Source organism: Oryx dammah, unplaced genomic scaffold (genome assembly GCF_014754425.2).
Source record: "Oryx dammah isolate SB20612 unplaced genomic scaffold, SCBI_Odam_1.1 HiC_scaffold_15, whole genome shotgun sequence".
NCBI lineage: Eukaryota > Metazoa > Chordata > Mammalia > Artiodactyla > Bovidae > Oryx > Oryx dammah.
Window position 1 is genome coordinate 30,920,383 of NW_024070199.1, and position 16,319 is coordinate 30,936,701.

The 16,319-nt window shown below is 45.2% G+C and overlaps 1 protein-coding gene across 1 annotated transcript in view; it reads right to left on the reverse strand.

Annotated features, from left to right (window-relative positions):
- Window positions 1-347: 347 nt before the first annotated feature.
- The window catches only part of KCNJ1 (potassium inwardly rectifying channel subfamily J member 1), a 33,266-nt gene continuing 17,294 nt past the window's right edge, over window positions 348-16,319 (reverse strand). Inside the window, exon 3 of the mRNA XM_040255658.1 lies at window positions 348-3,050. Within this exon, the coding sequence (XP_040111592.1) occupies window positions 1,911-3,029 (1,119 nt within the window). The 5' untranslated portion in view covers window positions 3,030-3,050 and the 3' untranslated portion in view covers window positions 348-1,910. The remainder of the gene's footprint in view (window positions 3,051-16,319) is intronic.

Genomic DNA, 16,319 nt, shown 5'->3' on the forward strand with positions numbered 1-16,319 from the left:
GGGTCCACCATTACGGCCACAGACAAAGCGCACAACTCTGAACCCAGCGGATTCCTCACTCGTCTTTGTCAGAAGGGCCAGGGACTGTGTATGCATCCATACAAACTCCACCCCAGGCCTGGGTAAACCACGCCATCAGTACCTGCAACTGTGTGCCAAGACTCACATGGAGAGTTTTGAGGGGCCACTAGGGAAGGGGGCATGTCTGCACCGGAGGTCGTGTCCTGGGGATGCTGGAGACAAGGCAACAGGCCACCCCTCACTCCTCCTGGGAGAAAGCCCACCCTCCCCAAGAAGACTGTCACTGGTTGGTCTTCCACACTAATGCACAACGACTGACACTTGGGGAAAGGGCATCACAACCTCAGAGATTTAATATGTTAATCAACACACTGAAAACATTTTGATTCCTATGCAGTTTTGGGTACCATCCTCTCCAGAATACATTCAAAATAACGTGGGGGGTGGGGAACTGAACAAGACATTCACAGTTAAATCCCCTTCTTCAGAGCAAAATAAAATACTTCTCTGTCCATGGAATTCTCTGGTATTCTTGCCTGGAGAATTCCGTGGACAGAGGAGTCTGGCGGGCTACAGTCCATGGAGTTGCAAAGTATTGGACCCAGACTGAGCGACTAACACACACATAATATAAGGATATCACAGTGGTCTCTTTGAGGAAGAATGTGGTGTTGGCTCTCAGAGGCAGGAAGACCTAGCATTTTTCTTATGGGGAAGTCACATCCCATTCCCCACCCTTCCATGCTTCTCCTTTAGAAACAGCATTTCAGTTACAAACCCTCAGGCGAAAAACATGACATATTTTTCTTGGAAGCATTAGCAGTGTTTTCCGTTCTAAATTGCCTTTCCACTGTCAGACTCCTCGTTGCCTTCTTGGAAAATCAGGAAGTACTGTTTTAACAGATTTGAAGCCAGCCCCTTCTCCCATCGAACACAAATGAGAAGAAATATCAAACCTATTTCCAAACCAAGCATCCTTTCTTACAGGAGAGTGTTCATTGAGATCCTAGAGTGGTGCTTTAGCTTCTGTCTAAAAGTACATGGGCCAAAACACTGGCTTCACTGCAGGATGTCGGGATGCCATGGAGCAGGCTGTGTCCCATGCTCCTCTCCTCACTGGGTACCTAGAGATGTGGGGTCCATGGACTGGGTCTTCCCTGCTCTGGGAAAACAGCATGACCCAGACTAATACAAAAGCTCCAACAACCAGGGCTGGAGAAGATCAGAGCTTCACAAATGTTCACTGGGCATCTGTCTTTTCTCACTATCATTGATTGGTTCATCTCCCCCAACTCAGGAAGCAACTTTTCCTTTGATAAGAGCCAATGTTAAAATAAAAGTGATTTCTTTCTTATCAGTAGAATCAAAGTAAGAATATAGTTTTCCCCTGATCCTCAATAAAGTTCATAACTGCTTTAGGGAGACTCTTAAAAAGATCTCATTTGGCCTGTCCATGAGGCTTTCAATGATTTTTGTCTGTGCCAGTCAACACTGCATGATTTCAAATAATCCTATTGGAGAGTTTATGTGAGCTCCTATGGCTCCCATCCTGGAAAAGGGAATGGCAGCCCATGCCAGCACTCTTTCTTGGGAGATCCCATGGACAGAGGAGCCTGGAGGGCTCTGCATAGAGTTGGACACGACTGAGGAACTGAGCACATGGCTCCCATATTTCAATTTCCTGTAAATCCATCTCACGTTCTCATGCAATTAACTTGTAGAGCTATGTGTCTTGTAGGATCATGGTTTTGGGGTTCAGGGGCATTGTTCATGGAGACTTTAAAGGCTCTCCTCCTACTGTCATACCCCAAATTGTCGATTGTTTCATAATGTTTCTAGTCAACTAGGTATCTTCAAGATTCCACTCTACTCCTGTTGAAAACTCAGTGTTACATTTTGGTGTCGTCGGTTTCATTGACTTCTGACAAGACGAAGTTGGGGTTGTCATAGCCTCTTTTCACCTTGGCTCGAGCGTCTTTCTCATTATAAAGGCACATGGCACAGTGAGGCGTCTCCACTTCCACAGTCTTGCTAAAGTTATGGAAGTCCACTCGGTATTTGCCTTCCTTGGTCTTGGACACTATGGGAGCAAAACGGTAACCCCAGAGCACCTCTTCTGGGACATAGGATGTCCGGACTTGGCAGGTGGCGCTGGTTGCCTCTACCGTGCCATCTAAAAACACCACCAGTTCAAAGTCCTGCTGGGGAAGGGTTTCTGCTGCCATGTGGAAGAAGGGGCTGGTGTGATCAATGACATGGTAAATCGTCAGTGGGGAGATGAAGAATAAATTTTCATTCCCTGCGTCAACCACAAAGTTGATATTGATCTGGTCCAAAATGATGGTCTCTCCTTCGGGAGTGATGGTGGTCCTCAGAAGCTTTCCGTATATGTGACTGCCAATGAGGAGGCTTTTCCGAAGATTAGCCACTCGGATCAGGAGACAGAGCTTCCCACCCCGCTTGCTGATCACTGCGTTCTTGCTGAAAGTAATGGTCTTGGCACGTTTTTTGGGTCTGGAGATCTTGGCTAAAATAGCACCGCACATGAAAGAATTGATGATGACTCCGAGTATAGACTGGAAGATGAGCAGAAAAATGGCAGTGCCACACTGTTCCGTCACACACCGGAATCCATAGCCAATGGTCACTTGCGTTTCCAGAGAAAACAGAAAAGCTGAGGTCAGGCCATTAATGTGTTCCACACAAGGGGTGTGGTTGGCAGGGGGATGGAACTCAGGGAGGTCTTTGTGGATGTAGGCAACCACGTACCAGAGGAGGCCAAAGAAGAACCAGCTGCCCAAGAAGGCTGTGATGAAGATGGTCATTTTGTATCTCCACTTGAGGTCCAGCACGGTCGTCCATATGTCCACAAAGAATATCAGCCTCGACTGTGCCTCCACGTTGCCAAATTCAATGTTGCACCTTCCGTCTTTGGAGACCAGCCTCGCTCTCCGCCGAGAACGCCCAAAAAAGCGAGTGACAAACCATTTCCGAAGATGCTTGAACATTCTTTCTGTCAACACACTGATCTGAAAACACATCAGAGAAAGACAAAACAGAAGAAAATCATGTGTATTGCACTAATGAGCTAAGTGACTCACATGAAGAGCTGTCTATGAAAAGGCCATTCAGTACAATCTGTGTGACTGATCACTTGGGCAAGCTGACAACTTTATTCTGGATCCCACAATGCTATTTCCAGTAAAAACTCTCTACTATAAGACCATATGGCTTAAAGATAAAGAAGAAAGCTAATTACAGGGAGATAGACATGTAGAGGAACCTAAGAGAATATATATCCACGTGTTTTCTGACCTTAGTCATGCCCAACCTTAAAAATGTTTCTTATAAGACAGACATACAGAACAAACTTGTGGTTGCCAAGGGGATGGGAGGTGGGGAAAAGACGGAGAGGGAGTTTGGGGTTAGCAGATGCAAACTAGTATATATAGAATGAATAAGCAGCAAGGTCCTACTGTATAGCATAGGGAACTATTCAATATCTTGGGATAAACCATAATGGCATAGAAAATATAAAAGAATCCATCTATCTATATATATGTATGTATAACTGAATTACTTTTCTGTTAAATATAAATTAACACTTATGATAACAAATTGTAACCTATACTCTGATTTATTTGATAGTATTCTTTAAACCGACTCTCCTTTTTTCTTTAATAAATTTAGCCTTAAGCTAAGGAAAAATATCTGTGACAGCAGAAACTTGATGCACTAATTACATTTTTCGTTCATATATAGAAACAAATAACTATGGGGAAAAGTTTCACAACATATTACTTAAATCACCTTGTAGCTAGAGAAATTCTAATCCAATTCAGTTCTCTCATTTATTTGATGAAGGAATTGAGAAAATTTCAGTGACATATCCAAAGTCAGGTACCCTAGCAAAAATGAACACAGCATTGTAAGTCAACTATAATTCAATCAAAATCAAAAACAGCACCAAAGTCAGGAGCCTGACCAGTGGTGGGGTGACAACCAGCACGTGAGTTTCTCTGCTTCCAGGTCAGAGGAATCTCTACTTCTCAGTTATTACTTTGTTTATATTCTAAAGTGAGATTTCTCTGGAACATTTTAACACAAGCTTTGGTCAACTTCCTTATTTTGTGCTCGACATTATTTGAAACAGAGTTCCTCAGCACTGTTTAGTCAAGTCCTATCATAAGATCTGAGATGTTTTCTCCATGGATCACAAGCCTGGGATGCCAAGATTCCCAAAGGGAATAGTAAGAAGGTCACTGTCAGTGTCTCCCACTTTCTCCCCTGCTCCCAAGCTGACGGACGGAGCACTGTGATTTAACAAATCTTGCATAGGTAGAACCATGTTTTATCCACTTCTCTATCCTAGCTGTTAGCACAGACCATGAGGGCTTACTATTTATTCAATCAGCATCAATGGAATCATTCCGTGAATGAATTAAGAGCTTCAAAATAATACGTGGGCAAAGGTCTCATTAAAAACACAATTGTAGCTTCCATTTTACAGCACAGCACCGAAGGGATTTCCCCCAAACAGCCAACACGGCTCAATATCTCGGGGTCATAACACTAGACGGCCCCCTCCCCTAGGTGTGCCCACCCCACTCCCAAGGTGTGCCTGTTGTGGTTAGCAGTGTCTTCGTGGTATTTTTAATCAAATGCAAACACGTTTCTAAAATAGATTTCAAAATCCCCCTTCAAAAATGTGTTTATTCATACAAACTAGGAAGCGAAACCAACTTAGTGATAAAAGTTAAACAAAAGTGATATTCTACCGCGTCTTACCCATGGCCTTCAACCACGTGAAAACACAAGAAGACCCCAAGTAAAAGTGGTAAAGAGAAAAAAACAAATATATATATAAATAAAAGAAAATATTACCAGGAGAGCAGACAGAAGTTCACTCTCTTTTGAGGGCCCTGCTCTCATCCCACCCAATTTTCATTGACCTCAAGCCCCCAAAGAGTCCCAAGTGCATGGTCCCAAGAGTAACTCAGCCAGGGAAATGGTCTCTTTCTTCCTCAATCCTTCCCTTTCACTACACACATCTCATATAATTTTGCTTCTATCCACTAGGGACTTTCTCCCTTTCCCAGGTTTGTGAAAGCTCAGACTGTTTCCAAAAGTTCTTCATAGGGTGAAGTGAAGTGAAGTGAAGTTGCTCAGTCGTGTCCGACTCTTTGCAACCCCATGGATGGTAGCCTAACAGGCTCCGGGTCCATGGGATTTTCCAGGCAAGAATACTGGAGCGGGCTGCCATTTCCTTCTCCAGGGGATCTTCCCAACCCAGGGACTGAACCCGGGTGTCCTGCATTGCAGACAGATGCTTTACCACTTGAGATCTCACCTAAAACAATAACTTCTTTAAAAGTCAACATTCATCAGTCGAATCCACAGCCTCTTTGTCATGCATTATAATTCCAGTGGTAGCTCCTAACACACCAACCTTTGGGTTTTTGTGCCTGACCATTCTTGTCCTCCCAGTCCACCTAAATTCATTTTAATTTTGATGAGAGTATTTCTGTAGAGTGAGTGAATCCCCCTTGATTACTCTCTCAGATAAGCTGAGGTTTCCATGCTTGCTCTCCTAAGAAACTATTATCTGCCTGGCCATGCAAAGAGCCAGACAAAAAGCAACCAGCTTAAAAAGCTTTCCCCACATGGCCTCCACTTACCAACGTCATCTTAAACATATTCCGTCCCGAAACGTCCACGGCAGAAAATAGCAAGGAAAAAGTTTTGGGAGTTGGTCTCCATAAGCAGGCTGATTTCTTCTAAACCCAGCTTAATTTATTGTATGCTTTGGCCAGTGAACTGATGATACTTTGTTTTAGCCTTAAAACGTTAATTTGATAGTGGAGTTGTGCGATTTAAACTAAGGCAATTGGTTGTTCTCAGGCCAAGCCCCAAGCTGGGTATGTGTTTTTTTTCCAGACATCACATGGCTTGAATACCGTCATGCTAAGACATGACAAGCTGCCCGCTAAGGTCCTTGAGCAGCAGGCATGGATTCTGTTCCAGCATTTCCCTCTTCTCCTTTGCCACCCTGTGTAGCCCTCTCGCTCTTTCTCCTAGCTTGTGCCTGATGCCTTTCACCAGAAACAATCAGTTATTGTCAATCTCCCAGCCTATCTCAGAAACACACTGGGATACTGAGATTTCCAAGTGTTCACAAACATACAGGTGGATAATATAGACAAAGGTAAGTACAGATTTGTAAGACAAAAATAAGATCACACCAGGAAGCAACAAGATACCCCATTAATCTCTCTACACAATGTTCACTGTTATGTAAGAAACTGAGATTTAAAAGCAGCCTTTATTGTTGAATTGATCTTATAAAATCTGGCATTTACTGAAAGTAGTTTGTATATGCACTGAGTTAGTCAATGCTGTTGATTTATGTATTCAAACAGTAAGAGGAATTATACCTAGAGAATGTGAGAATACAGGACAAATTCTTCCTCTGACCAACCCCATCTTTCTCATGGCAGACTCATTATACACAGCCCACATCCTCCTTTGCGTAGACAATGGCATTTAATCCCACCCTAGACAGAAACCAATATGTGTTTTTTAAACTATTGAGTTATTAGAGATTGGCCCCAGATTATGTAACATGCACAGTTTCTAGGTTACTTTCTAATAAATCAGTAAATCTTAATAGCAAGCATAGGGCTGTCCATTAGCTAATGTTTACCAAGGTCTTCTTAATGGCCTGGCAAAGCAAGTGGATTATATTATTGCCATTTTTTTTTCTTCAGGGCTCCAGCATTCTTTTTTGGTCAACAGTGCATTCTTAAAAAACAGACTTTGTATGAACTTTCCAAACATTGAGTGTATGCTCATTGTGTAGGATTTCAAAAACAAATAGAAATCTGTTCTTGTTCTCAAGGAGCTCACAATTGAAGGGGGAAGTAAGCTCAGTAAATGAGCAATTACAAGGTCATGAGGTTTGTATGATACCAGAGGGCTCATCTCTGCTTGAAGGTCTCTACTAGATGGGCATCCACGCCCTGCGAAAATACCTCAACCAACAGAAAACTCACTTTTGTGTCCATTAATTGATTTATCTGACCAAAGTCCCTCTAGTCAAAGCTATGGTTTTTCTAGTAGACATGTACAGATGTGAGTTGGACCATAAAGAAGGCTGAGCACTGAAGAACTGATGCTTTTGAACTGTGTGCTGGAGGAGACTCTTGAGAGTCTCTTGGACTGCAAGGAGACCAAACCAGTGAATCCTAAAAGAATCAACCCTGAATATTAATTGGGAGGACTGATGCTGAAACTGAAGCTCCAATACTTGGGCCACCTGATGGGAAGAGCTGTCTCATTGGAAAAGACCCTGATGCTGGGAAAGATTGAAGGCAGGAGGAGAAGGGGGTGACAGAGGATGAGTTGGCTGGATGGCATCACTGATTCGATGGACATGAGTTTGAACAAACTCCAGGAGACAGTGAAGGCTACGGAAGCCTGGCATAATGCAGTCCATGGGGTCGCAAACAGTCGGACGCAACTGAGGAACTGGACAACAACGAAGCAGCAGGGATGTGTGGATTCTAACATGTGTCCCAGACAATGCTTTACCAAATAGGTACAGTCCCTGTCATCCGGAAGAAGCTTCTAGTCGAGGTGGGAGATACAAATGAGCTGATAAACCATCAAAAACAGTATGATACCTGCCAGGGTAGCAGATGTTCTGGGAGCATCTTATTTGAAGGGCAGAGAAGTGCCATGGAGACCCAAAGCCTGGACAAGGCATTACAGTCACACATAGTAGGAACTCTATATTCACTGGATGGCACTCAGTCAGCTACACAATGCATGCAAAAGTGATGGACGTGCCATCACTCACATGGCTCCCCTTCCAACCATACTTTGGAAGAGACATTTCTGTGCGCTGTAACTGCAATTGTGTTTGTGACCAGGGCAGGGGCACAGAGGAACTGAAAGAATTGCTGGGTACATAGGTGACAGAGAGCTGGGGGAGACACCTGGCTGGCCAACAACAAGGGCCAGTGCACTCAGCGCCTGTGTGCCTTGCAAGATATTCTCGTCTAGACCTAGAGGAGAAACTGATACCAAGAACTCTGATCTAGTTCTGCCTCAAGGACCACTCATGATATTTCTAAATAAGTGTCATTCTCTTCTGGGGAACAACCCTGCAAATTCTTGAAGATAAACACATTTTCCTCCTGCATCTCCTTTTCTCCATAGAAACGCAGGCTTCATTTGCATACAACACCCCTGGTCACCAAACCCCTCTGCCTTCTAAATGAGGTGCCTGCATTCTGGGCTCCTGGATGACAATTAAAGAGCCAGGACCCAGGCTGTTCTTTTGCAGGCAACCCCCTAAGGAGAAGCCATTGGGAGCTGGGGGTTTCCCCATGGTTGATATAATGCTGCTTCTGTCTCACCCCAGCAGGCTCAGCAGCCACTGTACCCGAGGGAAGATGGCAAAATAGACATCGCTTCTATTATTTATTCTTTAGAATTACAAAGGCTATTGCCACTCTCTGTAGATGAAAAGACAGCTACCGTTGCCTGCCTTTTGGTCCAACCACTCACAGCTCACACACAGCCTGAGTTCCCTCAGGACATTCCTGAGAGTCAAGATTATCTATTAGAGGTAGAAAATAGAAGCTATGGAGCCAGAGAACAGAAGTCCAATGACTTTCTGTAGACCCTTTGCAGTGTTGCTGGAGAAGAAATTCACGCTTCCATGAAAACTGACAGCTTGAATTCAGCCGGGCTTCCCTGGTGGCTCAGACAGTAAAGAATCCACCTGCAGTGTGGGAGACCTGGGTTCGATTCCTGAATTGGGAAGATCTCCTGAAGAAGGGAACAGCTACGCACTCCAGTATTCTTGCTGGGAAAATTCCATGGACAGAGGAGCCTGGCAGGCTACAGTCCATGGGGTCACAAGGAGTAGGACACGACTGAGCAACTTTCATTCTCACTGGATTCAGCCTGGTCAACCATATGAACCAACATTTCCTGAGGACCTGTGGGTAGCAGGGCATGGAAAGGGATTATGGGCCAAGGTCTCTGCCTTCTTAATGAAATCAAACAAACTCTCCACTGATTGAACTCACTACTTGCCAGGTAATACACTAGGAAGCAAAAGAGGCAACAGTTCCCACTGTGAAGTTGCTCAAGGATACCGAGTAACTTAGTCATTATCCAATCATTGCAGGGCATCATCTTTGCTGCCCTGAAGGGGTTGAGGACACCAGAGAGCAGATAAAAGAGGCTGAAGGTCAAGTTTACACTCTTCAGCACAAAATGCATCTGACTGGTACCGCAGAGAACTTCCTGTTTTCTATGAAAACGGCCTCAAGCTGTTGGAGGATGGCCACCCAGCTAAATTTGCAAAGCTTCAGTGCCTAAGGAGCATCTAGCCAGCCAGCTCCCAGGATGCTGACATCTAGAACTATTGTTGACAGAGGGCATCGTTGCTTTTCTGTTCAGTATTCCCAGAGAAGTCACCTCAGATATCTTTAGCTCTACCAGGCTGCTCACTTGGGCTCAGCCTGAGTTCTTCTTACATAGGACTTACCAAAGCCATTGGAAACGATTTTTCTGGCCTCATAGGCATGTGAAAGGTCATGAGCCTCAGGACTCTTCCAGGCCTGATTTGGGGTTGCACTTCACCTTTCCCATGTGAGGAATACACACCCTCTTCCCTGTGAAGCCACAAGTCTGTTTGCTCAAACTCATGTCCATTGGGTTGGTGATGCCATCCAACCATCTCATCCTCTGTGTTCAGAGTGGGAAAGTGGCACAGACTTTCCGGGGCGCCTGGTTCCTTCCAGAGAAGAGAGGTTGGGAACAAAAGCTAGGGAATCACAGGGTCTGGGAGTGTTGGTACTCTCTTAAGGCCCTCCACCTTCTGCAGGCATCTCTGGGGCCTACCGGTCCAGCATCATCCCCTGAATAACTGCAGAGATCTGCCACGCATGGGGATCAAGAGCAGGTAGGAGCCCTGGTGCAGGATGTTCATGGCACAGGGAAGAACCAAAGGCAGCAGGAGAGAGGAGGAAATCCATCTTGGGAAAGTGCAAACATGGACTTGAACCCCAGTTCTGTCACTTGATGGCCAGGCAACCTAAGCAAGCCACTTAGGCTAACTGAGTCTCAACTTCCTCGCCTGTGAAATGGCTGTAAAATATTCTCAAAGGCTGTTTTTTTTTTGTTGTTGTTGTTGTTGTATGTTTTAAATGCAATCCCATATGTAAAGTTCCTAGAACACAGCAATTATGTAATAAATAGTAGCGATCATCATTACTGGTTCAGAAATTTAAACATGCACAGCAGCTTAATTAGGCGTCACCAACCCAGGCTACTTAGGGTCTGCTCTGTAGAGTCAAATGGGCGGTGTTGGGGGAGATGACAGCCAGATGGGGGCAAGGCTCCTGGGAGAGAGGGCGACAAAGTTTCTGACAGCATGTCAATGTCTCTGAAGTGTCCTGACTTCAGTGTCTGTCCTGCCCCGTGGGACAGAAGCCCTATAGAAAACCCAACATTCCTATAAAGGATTCGTCCATCATCAGGGCAGAAGACTTATCCTGAAGAGGTGAGAACACGATTGTTGTCATTGTTGTTGTTCAGCTGTTTAAGTTGTATCTCTTGGTGGCCCCATGGACTGTAGCCCACCAGGCTCCTCTGTCCATGGGATTTCCCAGTCTGGAATACTGGAGTGGGTTGCCATTTCCTCCTTCAGGGCATCTTCCTGACCAAGGGATTGAACTCTAGTCTTCGGCATTGACAAGTTGATTTTTTTTTATTTTTTACTGCTGTGCCATCTGGGAAGCCTTGGGAACAGGAGAGGGAGAGAATTTTCCTTGGCAGAGTTGAAGAGAGGCGTGCAACCAGGGGTGATGCTCTGCTTCTCTTACCACAGACACTGACTAGGATTCGATCGTATCACTGACAATCTACAGATGCAGGCAAAGAGGAGAAAGCAGCCCCTGACAGATGGGAGCCAGCCTGGCACTACATCTCGGCCTGGCTCTACATCTCGGCCTGGTTGTTGCTGAGGGCTGTCCTGGGGCTCACAGCTGGGTCTTGTGTTCTCCTGTTGAACACAGCTTCACAAGACATCAACATCAGAATCATGTCTGAACATACAGAAATGTGAACACGGTCCAAACCACAAAAACGACCAAATGTCCCCCCCTCCATCCTGGCACTGTGATCACTGCTTCTTCACCAATAACAGCATTAGCCTTGCACCAACTCTTCTCTCCTTCTTGATAATGAGACTTATTAACATAATCACGGAATTACCCCTACTTCTTAACATCGAATCCTGAGCAGAGTATTGCTCCGTTTACTCTCCCAAATCACCTAGATTAAGCCCAAATTCTATTTATGTGCTTTCTAAAACTCTTTCAAGCAGAGCTCCTCACCATTCCTCGAGGTGCGTGTTCTCACTAGCTGCAACAAGCCAACCTTTTCAACTACTGCAGGGTACCTGGTGATCTTTGGCTGGAAGACATTGATGCCCCAAAAAGCACAAGAGCACAAGAAGAGAAGGTCACAGAGCCACTTTTACAACAATTAGTGATTTCCATTCTACTGCTTCCAGAAGTCACACTCACATATGTACACAGTGCATGCTTTTGTATCAGGATGTGAAAATGAAGGACCAAATTTAAATATGAAAGGTCATTAAGGGACTTCCTTGGTGGGACAGTGGTTAAGACTCTGCACTTCCACAGCAAGGAGCACAGGTTCAATCTCTGGTCAGGGAATTAAGATCTCCTATGCCTTATGGCTCAGCCAAAAAAAAAAAAAAAGTTATTAAAAGGAGTTAAAATGTTCAAGTTCAGGCTTTGAATTCTATCTAGCTAACTAGTTTATAAGGGCTGCTGGTCATCCTAAGATTATTCTGCTCTTCCAACAAAGACCTGCATCACTTCCTGGCACCTGGATGGGCACCCAGCAGGAGGCGTCAGGAGATGTGACATTTCCCAGCCATCCTGGAAGTCTGTTAGGCTTACCCCAAGCCAGGTGTCTCTCCCATCTTCAGTGAGAACTTGCCTTTGCTGTGGAGTCAGAAACCTGCACTTTGGGAGCTGACACTAATTTTATGCGCAATTCCAATTTTGTTTTCTTGCTGTCCTTCAAAAACATTTTTTTCAAGTGTTTTGGAAACGCTAGCATGTCTCAGCTCTGCAAAAAAAGACCTAAAGGGGCTCGCTTCATCTCTGCCTGGCTCAGAGTTTTGAAGGGAAAGCACACACCCCTGGGGGCTGTGGGGTTTTGACTGCAGAGCGAGAGAGTCCCAGAGGACGAGAGGAACTCATGGAACTCACAGTCACAGAGTTGGGTCTTCTTGCCTTTTATGCTAAAGATTTTCTAAGTAGTCTATCTTAGTCTATCTTCTCAACTTCAGGGAGTTCTGCACTTTACCCAGAAAAGGCATTGCTTTGCTGGGTGTGCGTGGATTGAGTCAGAGTTAAGAGGATAAACTGAGGGGGAAGTGAGGATGCACAGCTCAACATGAATGAAGAGGAGAAGCCCGGGGTCGAGAACAGCCTCTGCAGAATGAGTGATGGCCATTCAGAACTGGGTGGAGGAACTCCTATCGGCATCCCGTGCGAACAGCGCCCTCTAGAGCACAGTGAAAACAGTGCCCTGAAGCAAGACCTCTGGGGGCAGGAAGCCCACAGTGCAGCCTTGAATAGTCCATCGACTTGTTCACAGAGAAGCCCGTGTGGACGTGAAGCCACTTGACTCTGTCTGAAGAAGTGCAGAAGGTGATTTTAAAGCTTCGTGAGTGACTGGAATTTGCAGTGACCCAAGAGTCGCTGGCTTTGGGATTCCAGTTGGAATCCACCAAGTTGCCTTTGCCAAGGTTCCAGACTGGGGGTGAAAGCACAGTCGGGAAGATACCTAGTAACACACAAGGAGATCCAACCAGTCCATCCTAAAGGAGATCAGCCCTGGGTGTTCACTGGAAGGACTGATGCTGAAGCTGAAACTCCAATACAATGGCCACCTGATGCGAAGAGCTGACTCATTGGATAAGACCCTGATGCTGGGAGAGATTGAGGGCAGGAGGAGACGCGGATGACAGAGGATGAGATGGCTGGATGGCATCACCGGCTCAATGGACATGAGTTTGGGTGAACTCCGGGAGTTGATGATGGACAGGGAGGCCTGGCGTGCTGCTCTTCATGGGGTTGCAAACAGTCGGACATGACTGAGCGACTGAATTGAACTGAACACACAAGAAGCATGGTCATTGTCTAGAGGGAGGAGAGGTCCCTAGAGAATCCCAGGTGAAATTCCCTTCAGTCTGTCCCAGAACCACAGGGGACAAATGGGGTGAAGAGGTCAGTTCTCAGACCTCCTTCATGCTCTCAGGCCACACCTCCTGAGAGTCACTGTCCTAAATGTTGGATTCTAGTGTCTGGTGAACCTATCGCTGAACATTAAGTTAACACAAGGATCCAAAGATTTCAGAATCCAGAGATCCAGAGATTTCTCGTCTCATAGCCTTTTATTCTAATTACTATTCAAAAGAAACTCATTACAATGAAAATATCATTATACAAGTCTAGGTATATAATCTCATGAGTGTGTGCCTGCTCAGTCATGTCCAACTCTTTGCGACCCTGTGGTCTGTAGCCCACCAGGCTCCTCTGTCCATGGGATTCTCTAGGCAAGAATACTAGAGTGAGTTGTCATTTCCTTCTCCAGGGGACCTTCCTGACCCTGGAATCAAACCAGAGTCTCCCGCATTGCAGGTGGATTTTTTACCACTGAGCCACCTGGGAAACCAATATAATCTTATGCTGAAACCAAAATCAATAGATGGTGTTCTCAAAAGATAGTATGTGAGGGACTTCCCTGGTGGTCCAGTGGTTAAGAGTCTGCGCTTCCACTGCAGGGGGCAGCATGGATTCAATCCCTGGTCAGGGAAGTAAGATCCCGCATGTCCCAAAATGTTTTGAGCAGTCAAAAACAAAGACAGTATGTGAACAGAAATTGCTTCATATAGTCAGTCATGTAACATATGATATATGCACTAGGATACTATAGACATGTGTTTTTTTTTTCTTTGAATTAAAAAAATTTTTTTATTGGACTATAGTTGATTTACAAATTGTGCTAGTTTCAGGATTACAGCAAAATGAATCAGCTGTAAGTATACATACTTCCACGCTTTTTTAAGATTCTTTTCCCATGTAGGCCATTACAGAGAATATTAGACATTTAAAGGACTCCTTTACTGAATTATTATATATTATATTTATATGATTATATATGTATTTTTTATAATATATTTTATTATATATGTGTGTGTTAGTTGCTCAGTTGTGTCTGACTCTGTGATCTCATGGACTGTAGCCCACCAGGCTCCTCTGTCCATAATTATATATATCATTACATATGTTATATATATCATATAATATATTCTATATTAATATATAATATACTAGTCGGACACTGAGCGACTTCACTTTCACTTTTCATTTTCATGCATTGGAGAAGGAAATTGCAACCCACTCCAGTGTTCTTGCCTGGAGAATCTCAGGGATGGGCTGCCATCTATGGGGTCGCACAGAGGTGGACACGACTGAAGCGACTTAGCAGCAGCATATGTTATATTACATAATAGTTTATAAAGAAAAGAATCATTTTTGCAAATGAAAACATCATCCTCTCACTTATGTGATTTGTACAAGTCCGTGTGTTGTGGAGGTGTGTAGTTTGTTTTGTCTGGAAACTAGACACATCTGTGATAAAATGATTTTTAAGTCACCTCTCTCAGGTACCCATCTCAAATGGCACTGGCATTTAATAAAAGAATTCTAATGTTTACCAAGAGTTCTATTTATTATGTATTCAGAGACCCTGTTATTAGTCTGATCCTTCTAGTTCTCTATGGTTTGGGTTGGTATCACATCAATTCAGTCTTTCCAGCCCAGAAAGGAATGAATTCTATGTGGACTAGAGGCCTTGAACATGCTTTACTGAGTGTCTGCATCAAGAAAGTACACTTTGTTTTTGCGAAAACACATAGAACCCCAAACCTCAATGCCTTATAAAATAGTGGAGTAATTCAACTGATGCCTTGAGCTTGGCCCTGGGGGACTAGTAATCATGAAGCGGTACCACAGGTGAAGGGTTTCCTGTGGGTCCAGCCCCGCACCAAGAAACAGGCAAAGAGAAGGCACAGAACTGAGTTTGGAGGCGGCATCTGGATGTCTTCCAGTCCCATACTGTAGCTTATGTTTGCTGTCACAGCCCTGGGGAGGGGCCATTTGGGCAGGATGTAAGAGGTGGGTGTGTGGGGTTTGAATCTGGAGTTGGTCAGTCATTCTGCGGCCCTAACACTGGGTACCACCCAACGTCTCAGTGTGTCAATTTCCTCATCTGAAAAAGGAGACCAGCCATGTCTATTACAGATGAATAGAAAGAGCTCAGATGGCCCTTGAACTTGGAAAGTGATCCAGCCACTAATACCTTCAAGAATGCAATCTCCAGCTCTGATTTCTCTCTCAAGTTACAGCCAGATGTTGAATGAAAGATCCAACACGTCATCATCTGTGGTGCCTTGAATCCTGGGCTTCTCTGCCCCATCATCCATGCTGCAATAGCGTTGCTCTTCCCAGAAAGGTGCTGAGGAGGGCAAGGCTCTACCATAGGAAGCCGTGACTCCGCCCCGGGGAGCTTGGAGGGTCAATGATTACCAGCATGGGCTTGGGTTCTGCCGAGCACAGGAATTGCATTAATGGGGCGGCACGCCTGCACGCCAGCCAGCCTCCCACGTCCAAGAACTTTCTGGGAAAGCCCTGGAGGCAGAGGGAAGCAGAGCCAGCAGCCGGGTGCTCTCTGCCCTAGAACCGCCCTTGGGCCCTTGCTGAATTCCTCTCTTTGGGGCTCTTCTTGTCATGGGCAGGGCCCACCCCAGGAGACCCTCTCAGAGTGCGGATGAGGCTACAGAGACCTCGCACCTGCCTCCTCACAGACTGGCGGGCGACTCTGGCAGCTGTCTTGAGCTGCTCTTGACTAGAGTGTGCCACCGAAACAAGAAGGTGAGTGAGAGAAGGAGAGCATCTCCCAGACTCAGAGCCAGGCCAGGGCGGGCAAACCTGAGACCTGCCCCCCAGAAGGTCAGGAGCCCAGGCAGCCCTGCTGACGCATGTCCCCTCAGGCCTCTCTTGTTTTTTCACTCAGTGGTGTGTATAATGTGCTGCAAAAGGTGAAGTGAAATTCCACCTTACTTCCTCTTATTTGCCCTTCTAGCATAATCAAACCCAATCACAAGAAGCTTTTCC